The 14032-nt window shown below is 35.8% G+C and overlaps 1 protein-coding gene across 4 annotated transcripts in view; it reads left to right on the top strand.

Annotated features, from left to right (window-relative positions):
- NELL2 (neural EGFL like 2) overlaps positions 1–14032 on the top strand; it is a 485920-nt gene that overhangs the window by 170575 nt on the left and 301313 nt on the right. For all 4 annotated transcript variants that reach the window (XM_049882891.1, XM_049882892.1, XM_049882890.1 and 1 more), the window contains exons 5-6: positions 11542–11715; positions 11800–11896. In XM_049882891.1, coding sequence (XP_049738848.1) covers positions 11542–11715; positions 11800–11896 — 271 coding nt within the window. The remainder of the gene's footprint in view (positions 1–11541; positions 11716–11799; positions 11897–14032) is intronic.

Here is a 14032-nt window from a genome sequence, read left to right as displayed (position 1 = left end):
TTTATAAATTTTATTGTCATTTAAAAGAATCTCTCTTTAGCTTTGTTTTGTCACTGACTTTTTTTCATTGCTTTATCTCTACATATTTTTTTCCCCTCCTCCACTACTTTCTTTAGGTTTAATTTGCTTTTCTTTCTTCACCCTTCTGAGATGAATGTTTGAACTATTGATTTTCATCATTTATTCTTTTCTAATACATTTTTTTTAATACATACATTTAAGGCCATAAATTTTCCTCAGCATGGTTTTATATGAATCAAATTTTAATATGTTCTATTTTAAATTATAGCTCAGCTCAAAATATTTTCTAATATTACTATGACTTTGACTTATGGGTTACTTAAAAGTTTATTGCTTAATTTCAAAGCATTTGGGATTCTTTGTCTTTTTGTTATTGATATCTAACTTAATTTTGCTTCTGGGTATGACAGTGTAGCTGATATCAGACTAACCTTTTCACTGGGAAAAATTTAAAGGAAGAATTTTTTTTAAAGTAGAAGACAGACACATACTGTAAAAATATAATATTCAAGATTATTTGAACAAAGTATAGAACATAGGAGCAAAGAAGAAATAAAAGTATACTATAAATTTGTAGCATTGTTTTTGGAGGTGTTTGTAGATTTGATTACATTCTTGAAGGTAGAGGAAGAAAACTTGATTCATATAGCAAAATAAAAGAAAGGAAGAAAAGAAAAAACAAGAAAGATTAATAATGAGAAAACATAAACTATCACAATAAGGCAAAATATATCTGTGATCCCTGTAAATGTAGAGGTTTAATTTTCCTATGACCAGACAAATATTCTTATATTGGGTCAAAAAGATAAAATCCAGGTTTTAACCACTTACAAGGGCCACACCTAAAATCGTGGATTTAAATAAAGGAAAGAAACAAAACAAGTAAAGAAAATTAAAATAAAAAGAAAGTGAGAGTGGTAATATTGATATTAGACACATAGCTCAAGATAAAATTTATTAAATGACTAGGGTTATTATACATTGATAACAATTTTATTCTCTACAAAGATGTAACAGAAGCACTATAGAATTATTCAAAAAAAAAGGTTATGCAAAACTAGAATTGTAGTGGGAGATTTAACAAAACTGTCTTAGAACTTAACAGATCTAATAGACAAAAATGAATATAATATTTGGATAAAACACTTGATCAACCATATAACACCTATATTTAGAAAGTTCCAAATTTAGAACTAGAAAATGTACATTTTAAAAAAAGTATGTAACATTTACAAAAATTGGTAATATGGTAGACTGCATACACACACAGCTCAAAAACTTTCCCAAAGTACAACTTTTTATAGAGTACATCTTTGGCTGTAATGAAACAAAATGAATATTAATGACAAAATGATCTAAAAATAAAATTAAGTGATAAAATTAAAAACATTCTTTTAGTTCTTATAACTTAATGAACATGAGAATATTACATTTAAATATGTGTAAAATGCTGCCAAACCATATTTGTGCTTTTTAATAATCAATATAGGGAATACATTAAGCACTAAATTCAAGACTATGGAATATAAAAACAAAACATGATTATTATAAAAGGTATTCATACAGATAAATTAAAAAAATTTAATGATTTAGAAAGGAGCACCAAGAGCTGGTTATTTGAAAAAGTCAGTTTAATAGACAAGTCTGATTAAGACAAAGGAGAGACACAAATAAACAACAGTATAACTGAGAGGCGGAATCACAGAAACAGAAGAGATTAAAATACACAACATAACATTAATATACAACCTCATGCTGCTAAATTAGAAAGCTGCATGCAATCATTTTCTAAGAAAAACTAAATTAGAACACCAACTCAAGAATAAAGTATAGAAATTTGATTGCTAGTAATAATAGAAGGAATAGAGACATTGGTCAAGGAGTTATATCCCCTCATTCTCTCTCCCCAAAGTTACCAGACCTTGATTTTATTATTATTTTGGTATGAATTTCATTAGATCTTCAAGGAATGGTTGGTACTTACGCTATGTAATTTGTTCTCGAGCGTGAAAAAGGAAAGCTTCCCAGTTTACTTCTCATCACTATCTTAATCCTGCCTGCCTTGGAAATCCGATGATGGAACACACACACACACACACACACACGCACACACACATGCACATGGAAATCATAAGACAAACTCATGTATGAATAGAGATGTTACTATTTAAATAAAATATTTGTGAAAGAACAAAGTGCCAGGACCAAGTAGGTTTTCTTAAAGTTATATGAATGTAAATGCTTTAAACAAAATATTTCCAATTGATAGATTTTTCTACTTAGAAAACTTACAAGAATGAACTGAAAAGTTGTGTTATAATTAATAAGAGGGTTTAGTGAGATAGTTGGATACAAGAATACACACACATACATACATACACATTATGGAAAAGCAGTAATACTCATTATTGACGAAATGTCTGGGGAAGTAAGTTATGTTATACTGTTGGTGTACAGTTACTCCAGTGATGAATTTAGCAATGTGATTTCCAGCATTGCCTGTAATCTACAATCCGATAACCAGACCACATTTTCACTGTCTTTCACCCACCTTCATGTACTGACTTGTGTCTTTTTCAATTTAAATTCTGCAGTCTATCTTTAAAATTTCTTTCATGTAGGGACTGTCCTGTCTTGTTTTTAGTACTTGCTAGGCAAAACCAAAATCCTGTTAACTCCAGCTCTCTGCCTCACCTACACTCCCTCATCTGAACTTGGCTTTGGAAGAACATGGAACCATGCTGAGTGATTTTACTTTAAATGCCTAGTTTTTTATCTCAGATGTGCCCTGCCCTAATTTCCTAATCCATTCACTCTCTCATCCTCCTGGATGACTATTTTATACCTTTCTTTACATTTCTAGCACACCCTCCCTCATCTTCACCTGACTGATAACCTGGTTTCCTAAAAGCAATCAGAAGAGAGCTTTTACAAGCTCCTTCCACCACACGTACCAACCCACCTGCATCTTTGCTGGTGTATTTTCTTTTCTTCCTTTTACTTAGGTTGAAGACTCCATGTCCCTAGCAGAGCCCAGTCATTTTAGCTGCATAGTAATTCTAATCCCCTCTTACAGACATTGTTTCAGAAATTGACTCCTTCTCTTGCATATTACTTTGTCACCTCTCTATTGGATCTTTTCATCAGCATAGAAATATGCTGTAATATTTATAGCCTGAAGAAACTAAAACCCTCTGTTGACCTCACTTCCCTATTCAGTTATTGCCCATTCTCTAATTCCCTTTAGCAAAATTCTTCCCAAATATTGCCTCTACTAGCTGTTTCCGGTTTCCCTCCTCTTCCCCTCTATTCAGTCTGCTTCATTCAGGCTTTGGCTCTCTATACATCACTAAAAATGCTCTTGTCAAGGTCACCACTGATGTTCGTGTTGCGAAATCCAAACTCCAATTCTGAGCCTTCATCTCATTGGACCTTTAAGCATCATTTTACGTAGTCGATTATTCCCTTCTTCCAAACACATTTCTTAGGTTGATTTACACAATTCCAGCTCTCCTGGTTTACTTCTCAGTCTCCTTTGCTGGTTCTTTCTTACCACTGTGACATCTGAATGTAGGAATGTGCCAGGTTTGATGCTCAAATGTCTTCTCTATGTACATTCACTTCCTAGGTGATCTCGTTCAGTCTAATGACTTTAAATCCCATCTCTATGAAACAATGACTTCCTAAAGTTTTTCTCTAGTCTTGATCTTTGCTCTTGAATTTGATCATATATCCAGTGGCCTACCCCACATCTTATCTTGGATGTTTAATTGGAATATCAAACTGTACGTGTCAGAAACCAGGCTCTCCATCCTTTTCCTCTGGCTTGCTCTTCCTTTGGTCTTCTCCCTCTTAGAAAATGACAACTACTTTCTTCCAATTGCTCAGGCTAAAAATTTGGGGTGTTTCTTGACTCCTGTTTCTCTCACAGTACATGTTGAATTCTGAGAAAATCTTTATCGCTCTATTTTCAAAATATCTCTAGAGTCTGACCTTTCTCACCACCTTCTCTGTTCCAAGCTACCCCTAGCAATAACCTTCTTCCTCCCAGCTTCCTCAGTAACCACAATGACTTTTTGGTGTTGAGGCTTTTGCTGTTTATCATCACTGCACAGCTGAAGGCGAACCACAGCCTTGAGATTCCTCCCCATTTGGAGGTTTCTTAAAGGTGACATCTGAGGGAATCACAGGATGTGATGAGGTGAAACATACAGTTATTTTTTATAACAAGTAAAGAAAATCACCTAACTCACAATAGTTTTCGCCCGACCATGTTTCATATTTTGTTGGCTATCCTGGAGCCACTTGATACAAGTGCTGTCAATTAATTTCTATATAAGTGGATTAATATCTTGTTTTTACCTCTAACTTCTGTCTCCTGGTTTCTGCATTCTTCCACTTAAAAAATGCATTCAAATTACTTGCTATTCAGAGAAGTAGCTACAAGAAGCTGGACCTTAGAAATGATGCCGAATTGGAATTATTGACTAACAATAAAAATAGTTGCCATTTACTGAGTGCTTACTATGTTTCAGGTACCCTGCTTTATATTATCGCATTGCATCCTCATTTTACAGATGAAGAATCTGAGGCATTGAGAAGTCAGGCCATGTGCCGAGGTAATAAGTAGTAGTGAGAGTCAGAGCTGGGTTTTCAATTCCAAAGCCTAGGCATGTAACTGCTTTGCAATTGTGCCATCCATAAGCTACACTAATGATGTATCTAGCACTAGAAGTGCTTGTGACTTTTCTTTAGGTGATTAATTTACAACTAGGTTGTAGCTTAATGTACTGAGATAATCTGATCATTTTTATGTTTAGGTTTAATTCAAGGCAGCAGAGAAATTCTCATTTCATGTTGTGTGCAACCTTTTTGTCAGATGAGACGTGACCTTATTTTTATCCTTTGATTTTGAGTTATGAGGAGGTTGTTAAAATGAATGATATCCTGCCACTGTTGCCTCTTTCACTGAAGCCTAATCTTAAATTAGTTTATATTTCTGCCAGTGCAAAGGGTATTTGAATAACAAGGACATAAATTATCATAAAGGGTGAACTTTATTTCTGATTCCAGTTACATCTCCAAAATTATGAATAACAAATCAGAGAGATGTGATATGTTCATGTGTGACAAATTATCTTCTTGGGTTTTAAGACTTGATTTTTAATTTAAGGTAGTAAATGCTCATTAAAGATAAACGGGAAAATGAAGGACAATAAAAAGAGTTGAAAAGTCACTCATTGTTCTATCACTCAAACACTTGTTTTTAAGCATAGTGGTACCTTATATTCCAGTTTATATATTTTTTCCACATGGCTACAATCATAATGTATCAGGTTGTTGGTAGAAAGTGACTTATGGAGGTGATAGGTAGGAGGGAGTGTACAGAACTGATGGGAGGCTGGGGCACCAGGGTTTGGAATAGGCGCTAACCAAAGGAGCTCTGCTGGGCCAACAAACAGGAAGAAGATGCACAGTGACCTTCACATAGCTGACCAGGATGCTGCTGCCACTAGGAGAATGTGGGACAAAATGTTCTTCCCTTCCTTGCTGCATTCTATCAAGATTCTGAATACCAAGAATAAAGTGGGAGAATTTGATTGCTTTGGTTTTTGAAATGAAAAAGATAGCTATCAGTTACTAAGTATCTTGTATGTGCTGAGTACTGTTCTGAGTGTTTTCTCAGTTAACTCATTTCAATCCTTATAAAATTCCTGTGAGGCAAGTACTATTAGCATCCCCATCTTATAGTTGAGGAACCAGATGAGGCCCAGAGGAGTCAAGTAACTTACTAATTTGAAAAGGGGTCTGGGATGTAAACCCAGTGGTCTGGCTTTAGGGCTAGTGCGTTTAGCCACTCTGCTATGCTGAACCTTAGACTCTATCCAGTGGGGGACAGTGAATTTCCTGAAATGAATATGACTATTATTAGAAAAATGATCCATAAAAATATGCCAAGTGTTCATTATAGATATTTTTAAACTTATAATTATGCAATAATCATATTTCCATGTATTTTCATATGGTTTCGTGCATCTTACTATGATTTTTTTTATTGTACTTTAGATGAAGATTTATGGAACAAACTAGTTACTCATTAAACAGTACACATACTGTTTTATAACATTGTTTAACAACCTCACGACATGTCAACACTCTCCCTTCTCAACCTTGGGTTTCCTGTTACCAGCTTTCCTGTCCCCTCTTACCTTCTAGTCCTTGCCCTTGGGCTGGTGTGCCCCTTTAGTCACATTTTGTTTTATGGGCCTGTTCAGTCTTTGACTGAAGGGTGAACCTTAGGAGTGACTTCATTACTGAACTGAAAGGGTGTCCAGGGACCATACTCTCAGAGTTTCTCTAGTCTCTGTCAGGCCAGCAAGTCTGGTCTTTCTTTTCGAGTTAGAATTTTTTCTGTATCTTTCTCCAGCTCTGTCCAGGACCTTCTACTGTGATCCCTGTCAGAACAGTCAGTGATTGTAGCTGGGCACCATCTAGTTGTACTGGACTCAGTCTGGTGGAGGCCGTGGTAGATGTGGTCCATTAGTCCTTTGCACTAATCTTTCCCTTGTATCTTTAGTTTTCTTCATTCTTCCTTGCTTCTGAAGGGGTGAGACAGTGCAGTATCTTAGATGACCACTCACAGGTTTTTAAGACCCAGATGCTACTCATCCAAATAGAATATAGAACATTTTCTTTATAAACTATGATATACCAATTGAGCTAGATGTTCCCAAGACCATGGTTTCCACAGCCCTGAGCCTAGCAGTGTTGGTCCCTCAGGGAGTTTGGATGTGTCTGTGGGGCTTCCATGACCTTGCCCTATACAAGCTGTACTGGCTTCCCCAGTATTGTGTACTGTCTTACCCTTCACCAAAGTTACCGCTTATCTATTGTCTATTTAGTTTTTTTCATCCCCACCCAACCCCTCCCTCATAACCATCAAAGATTGTTTCTTTTTGCATGTAAACATTTTCATGAGTTTTTACAGTAGTGGTCTTATACAATATTTGTCCTTTTGTAATTGACTTATTTCACTCAGCTTGATGCCCTTCAGATTCATCCATGTTATGAGATGCTTCACAGATTCATTGTTCTTTATTGTTGCTTAATACTCCACTGTGTGTAAGTACCAGAGTTTGTTTATCCATTCTTCTGCTGATGGGCATCTAGGTTGTTTCCATCTTTTTGCTATTGTGAACCATGCTGCAGTGGATATGGGTGTGCATATGTCTCTTTGTGTGACGACTCTTATTTCTCTAGGATGTATTTGTAGGAGTGGGATTGCTGGATCATATGGTATTTCTATTCCTGGGTTTCTAAAGGAAGTGCCGTATCATTTTCCAAAATGGTTGTATCATTTTGCATTCCCACCAGCAGCGCATAGAGTTCCGATTTCCGACAGCCTCTCCAACATTGGTTATTTCCTGTTTTTTGATTCCTGCCAGTAATGCCGGGGTGAGATGGTGTATCATTGTGGCTTTGGTTTCCGTTTCTCTGGCAATGGGTTTTTTTTTTTTTTTTAATGGCTAGTGATCTCAAGCATTTCCTCACGTATCTGTTGACCGCTTGAATGTCTTCTTTGTTGAAGTGTGTATTCATTTCCTTTGCCCATTTTTTAAATTGGATTATTTGTCTTTTTGTTGTAGAGGTGTTGGATTTTCTTGTAGGTTTTAGAGATTAAATGTTTGTCTGATTTGTAATAGCCAAAAAATTTTTTTTCCCAATCCGTAGGTTCTCTTTTTACTCTTTTGGTGAACTCTTTTGATGAGCATAAGTGTTTAATTTTTAGAAGATCCCAGTTATCTAGCTTATCTTCTGGAGTTTGTGTGTTGTTGGTTGTGGTTTGTATCCTCTTAATGCTGTGTATTAGGGCCCCTAGCATTGATCCTATTCTGTCTTCTATGAACTTCATAGTTTTTGGCTTTATATTTAGGTCTTTGATCCATTTCAAATTAGTTTTTGTATATGGTGTGAAATATGGGTTGTTTCATTTTTATGCAGATTGACATCCAGTTTTGCCAGCACCATTTGTTAAAAAGATTGTCTTTTCCCTATTTGATGGACTTTGGGCCTTTGTTAAAGATCAGGTGTCCATAGGCGGATTTACATCTGGGTTCTTAATTCTGTTCCTTTGGTCAATGTATCTGTCATTGTCCTAGTACTAGGCTGTTTTGACTACTGTAGCTGTATAGTACGTTCTGAGGTCAGGTAGTGCAAGTCTTCCTATTCTATTCTTCTTCTACAATTGTGCTTTACTTATTCGGGGCTTCTTTTCTTTCCATATAAAGTTAACGATAGGTTTTTTCATGTCTTTATAAGAATGTTGTTGGTATTTGTATTGGAATTGCACTTTGGGTAGAATTGTTATTTTCACAATGTTGATTCTGTGTATCCATGAGCATGGTATGTTTTTCCATTTATGTAGATCTCTTGGTTTCTTGCAGTGGTGTTTTGTAGTTTTCTTTGTATAGGTCTTTTACATCCCTGGTTAGATTTATTTCCAAGTATTTTTTTTTTTTTTTTTTTTAGGGGCTATTATAAATGGTATTATTTTCCTGATTTCCTTTTCATCATTCTCTTTATTGGTGTATAGGAATCCAACTGATTTTTGTATGTTTATCTCGTATCCTGCTAGTCTGCTGAATCTTTCTATTAGTTCCAGTAGTTTTCTCATGGAGTCTTTTGAGTTTTCTATGTATACCATCATATCATCCACAAATATGGACAGTATTACTTGTTTGTAACCAGTTTGGATGCCCTTTATTTCTTTTTCTTGCCTTATTGCTCTAGGTAGGACTTCCAGCACAGTGTTAAATAGGAGTGGATAAAGAGCATCCTTGTCTTGTTCCTGTTCTCAAGAGGAATGTTTTCACCCTTTCTCCATTAAGAATGATGTTGGCCTTTTGTTTTGCATAGGTAACCTTTATTATGTTGAGAAACTTCCCTTCTATACTTATTTTATGGAAAGTTTTTTTTTTTTTTTTTTAATCAGGAATGGGTGTTAGACTTTGTTGATTGGCTTTTCTGCATCAATTGAGATGATCATGTGATTCTTTTCTTTCATTTTATTTATGTGGTAGATTATGTGGATTGATTTTCTAATGTTGAACCATCCTTGCATACCTTGTATGGATCCTACTTGGTCGTGGTGTATTATTTTTTTGATATAATGTTGAATTCTATTGGCTGAGTGGTTTTGAAGGCAATCTGTTTCATAAAATTTATAATTTATATTTGTAATTATTATTAATTTATAATTAAGTTGTAAATTGACTCCTTTTATCGTGTCCTCCCTTCTATTGTTGAAAACTATTTTTTACTGAGTACTAACCAGGAGCCCCTGGATGGTTCACATGGTTAATATGCTTGGCTGCTAGCTAAAAGGTTGGAGGTTCAGGTCCACCCAGAAGAAAGGCCTGGTGATCTACTTCCAAAAAATCAGCCATCGAAAATGGAGCACAGTTCTGCTCTGGCGCACATAAGGTCACCGTGAGGTGGTGTCGACTTGATGGCAACTGGTTTAACCATGTACAAGGCACACTTTTCAGTGGTTTACATCATTATTTTATTTTCCTCGCAAACATTTTTGTGTATGTTACATAGCTATTTCATTTTTTTTAAAAACCAGTAAATGATGATAGTTACAATATAACTTTTAGTAAAATATTAATTTTTCAAGAGTTCTTGTTTATAGAGCATACTGTCATCCATAATGCTGTTGAAGGCTGCTTTCAGTGGCACAAATTTAGGAATTCAGCACAAGTGACATTTCTAATAATATATAAATGTCAAGAAAGGAGATATGACAGCAACAATAGGGCACTTGCCTCATTATCTTAAGAACTGACAGGTATATAGCAATGGGGTGGTTTGTTTGCTGATTTTATTTTTTTAAAAATGCAAAAAATTCTATCATTATAGAATTCCCTCGTTAAATTGATTAAATTATGAATACTTGTGGTTAGTGTCTTCTGATAAAAACCCAAACAAATTGGTCCTTTATTTACTCTTAAGAAATCCTAAACATGGTTTATACTCTTGACTCCGTAGTTTGTCTTTTTATCTTAAAACAGAGTTTTTTTTTTACTACTCTGTCTTCTTGTTTATATTTTTGAGGCCATATGTAATTAATGAAGAAAATTCAAGGATATAAAAATATGTGGGAAGCTTCCTCACATCCTTTTCCCCTAATTGTATTACTCTGAAGTAACCACTGTTAACGATTTGGCATGTAGTTTTCTTTTTTTTCTTTTTTTTTTTTGCCTTTTTCTCTCTAAACAGACAGACAGAGTGCACACACAAGCAAGCACACACATGCATACACACACACACACACACACACACAGTTTTTTCAAACAAAATGGGACTACATGGAGGTTTTTTTTTTTGTTTGTTTGTTTACTTGTTTACTTAGTAGTACATATGGTATTGTTTTATACCAGAACTTTATTCTTTTGTAGAGTGGCATGGTGTTCCATAGTATGGATCTGATTAGTAAATTCATTGAATTGCTTTTTCTTATTGATTTGTAGGTGCTCTTCATATATTGTGAAAATTAATCTATGATTGATTATGTGCTTCATATTATCTTGCAGAAGTGGGGGGTACCACCTCGTTACTACCAGATGGAGATAGAAGTCCAGGTTCCCTACTTGGCCTCCATTGACACTTGAAAGGGGTGCTCCTGTTGTTTGTGGGTAGGGATGGGAATTCAGCTCCCCACATGGTCTCCACTGACAATGTCCTGGGTGGGGTGGTCTCATTACTGCTGAGTGATAGTGAAATCATAACTCTTCACTAGTGAAGTTTCTTCTGATAGCATCTCAGTGGAGAGGGGGAGGTATGCTTCATTACTGGCAGGTAGAGGTGGAAATCCAGGCTCTACATTTGATCTCCACTGATATGGCAGGGGGCCTCATCACTAGCCAGCAGGTATGAAAATCTTGGCTCTCTATTTGGCCTTCTCTATACCACCCCAGTGGAGGTTTGGGGCACCTTATTATTGCCTCCTCAAGAAGGTAAAGCTCTAGGCACCCCATCTGGATTTTACTGGCATGAATGGGGTTGGACCCACAGTATCTTTTGTAGTACTTGGCTGGAGTAGAGTTTGTATTGTCTAAAAGTTTTATGTATGTCTAAGCATTCCCTTTCCTGATCCTTTCGCTAGAGAGAACAGGCTTTTGTTGGAGCTTTTTTTTTTGGCCCTGAATTTGTTCTCATTTCCAGGTTGCTGGCTTCTTCAGCTCCGAGTCTGGGATACATGAGGCAAAAAGAAAACCCAGGAAACTCACCATCATGTTATTCCTTGGGTCCCAAAATCCCTAGCCAGTTTCTGTCTTCTCTCCATCTTTCAGACTCTTCTTATATTTGTTTTATATATAATGTCCAGTTTTATTTATGGGGAGGAATTGGGAGCAGTATGTCTACTCCATCTTTCCTGAGGCAGAGATCATTTCAGTCATTTTTGAACTTTATTTTCTGATTACAGTGGGTTCCATATGCCTGTTCTTCTTTGTGTAGGTACCTGGAATTGGAGAGCAGCGGCCATCGAAATGAAGTAAGACTGCATTACCGCTCAGGCAGTCACAGTCCTCACACGGAAGTATTTCCTTACATTTTGGCTGATGATAAGTGGCACAAGCTCTCCTTAGCCATCAGTGCCTCCCATTTGATTTTACACATTGACTGCAATAAGTAAGTGAAACATTCTCCATCCAGAAAATTGAAGATTCTGAGAAATGACTGTCATGTTCCTTCTCTGATGTTTCTTTTTTGCAGAATTTATGAAAGAGTGGTGGAAAAACCCTCCATGGACTTGCCTCTGGGCACAACTTTTTGGCTGGGTCAGAGAAATAATGCACATGGATATTTTAAGGTATCTTTTGGCTAAAGTCTGAGCATGACATATAAATGTAAATGCTTTCTGATGAGCTTGAAAAGTACATTTTTCTTTTCCTGGCGTGAAGCAAAATAATTTGATTTGTATAGTTTTTTTTTTTCCTACTTGTGTCTATTTCTATTTGTATTTTTACACTTATGTTTTATTTAGCCAGCAAAAAATATTTTCTCCCTTGTTTCCTGAATGATTTTGATCTTTGAGGTGTTCACAAAGCTGCAGTCAACATAGTTAACATGTCATTCTTGAAATTAAGCATTCAAAGTAGTAAAAGTCTAAAATGTTAGTATACAAATAAACTCTCCACCACTGGAACAAAACCTTTGATGATACTTTTAGGAGGATGTTAGTAATACAGGATTGAAAGCTTTTTAATATTCATTATTCATGGTCTCCTTGTACTCTAGAAAGTGAGAAAGGGTAGATATATATGCACAAATCCATCAAAAGTAGAAAGCAGCCATGATTTATTTCTTTTTATTCAGTGTCTACTTACAGACAACATTCCATAGAATTTCATCATTGTAGAGGACCTAAAAGACATCCCAATTAACTTTGCATATTTCAAGGAAAAAAAAAAAAGTCCAGACGATTGCTTGACTTCAAGCCCATAGTGTAATCATTTCCCCATCCCTCCCTCCCAGCTACTACTTCAAGCCCATGGTGTAATCATTTCCCCATCCCTCCCTCCCAGTTACTACGACAGCGCCTGAAATACAGAAATGGCTCAACAGATGGTTGTTAGATGAATCATAGGTGATGTGTCCAACTCGTGGATTTCTAGGTAGAGTAGGTACCAGTTTTAAACTGGGCTGTAAGCAAAGTTTATAATCCTAGAAAGGTGTTTTAGAAGCTTTCTTTACACATTGTCTGTTATGTACCAAGTGCTTTGAATGCTATTTTATCCTGGCATTGCTAGCTTTGATGGAGGGTATTTTGTTCCTCTTTTACATATGCATAAACCTGCTTAGAGAGGTTAAGTGAGTTGCCCAAAGCGAGACAGCTAGTAAATGGCAAAGATGGGGAATTGATTCCATGTTTGCAAATTCTCAAAAATCAATGCTCTTTTCCACACAAGGGATGGCAAATAAACTGTGTGTTTCAAATTTCTCTTCTTGGGACCACAAAGATATTTAAAACCATGGTAATCTTTTGCATGTAGCTCAGATATGGCAGATCATTGGTATAACTAGCTCTACGGCTCATAATTTTTATTATAATCTGTGAATGGTGCCCAATAGAGTTGTGCAGTACACAAACCATACAACTGTTCTTTAGCTCTGTTTCCATGTTGCTGCTTCCAGGTAATAAGAGCTTGTACAAAAGTTCCCTTCTCAATCCAAACCCAAGTGAACAACAAATCCTGCAATTGGTACTCAGTATACTCAAATATATCAATACACTAAAATATCGTTCACATTGACATAAATTTTTTATTGTGCTATTAACCAGATTAGCATGTAGAAGATATATAGGCCAGTATTGCCTGGTAAATCTTTATAAGTACATTCAGGATTGCCTTCACAATATGTTGGCACTGTCACCCCTGTCATTACACATTCTGTTTGCACTTCTCAAAGGGATAAAGTGAAATACAAATTAAAGAAAATATATAAAGTTGGTAGAAGGAGAAAGAGAGGTGGTGGATGAAAGGGACAGCTGGAGTGTGTCTGGTGAGATCCTTTCTGAGCTACTATTTGGCCTTTAAGAGCTCAGCAAGATGGAAGCTAATTATACCTTAATGACTAAGGGTGCATGTGAATTTTGCCTATGAACGTGTGATATGGCCTTCTGTATAAAATGAGTCATTTCTAGTTGGCATTTAAAAAAATTTCATGCTAAACTTTTTGCACTCCTAAGAACTCGTTACTACATCTTGCTGCAGCTGTTTAATAAATCTATTGTCCTTTTTGAGTTGAAAAATTAGTTTTAAAACATCCAGCTGAAAAATGATAAATATCCAAGTGAACATGGCATTCATGACTTAGTTTTTCTATGCTTTTCGTTTTTGATGATTGCTGTTAATTTAAAATTAATGTCAGTTTTGGTGTCGCTGAAACCAGAACTGATTTTCAGGTTGATTTTTAAAGGTCATTTTCAAGCCTTACTTCAGTG

This window comes from Elephas maximus, chromosome 4 (assembly GCF_024166365.1).
Source record: "Elephas maximus indicus isolate mEleMax1 chromosome 4, mEleMax1 primary haplotype, whole genome shotgun sequence".
NCBI lineage: Eukaryota > Metazoa > Chordata > Mammalia > Proboscidea > Elephantidae > Elephas > Elephas maximus.
The sequence above is the reverse complement of the archived record's forward strand: the minus strand, read 5'-3'. Positions and strand labels throughout refer to the sequence as shown.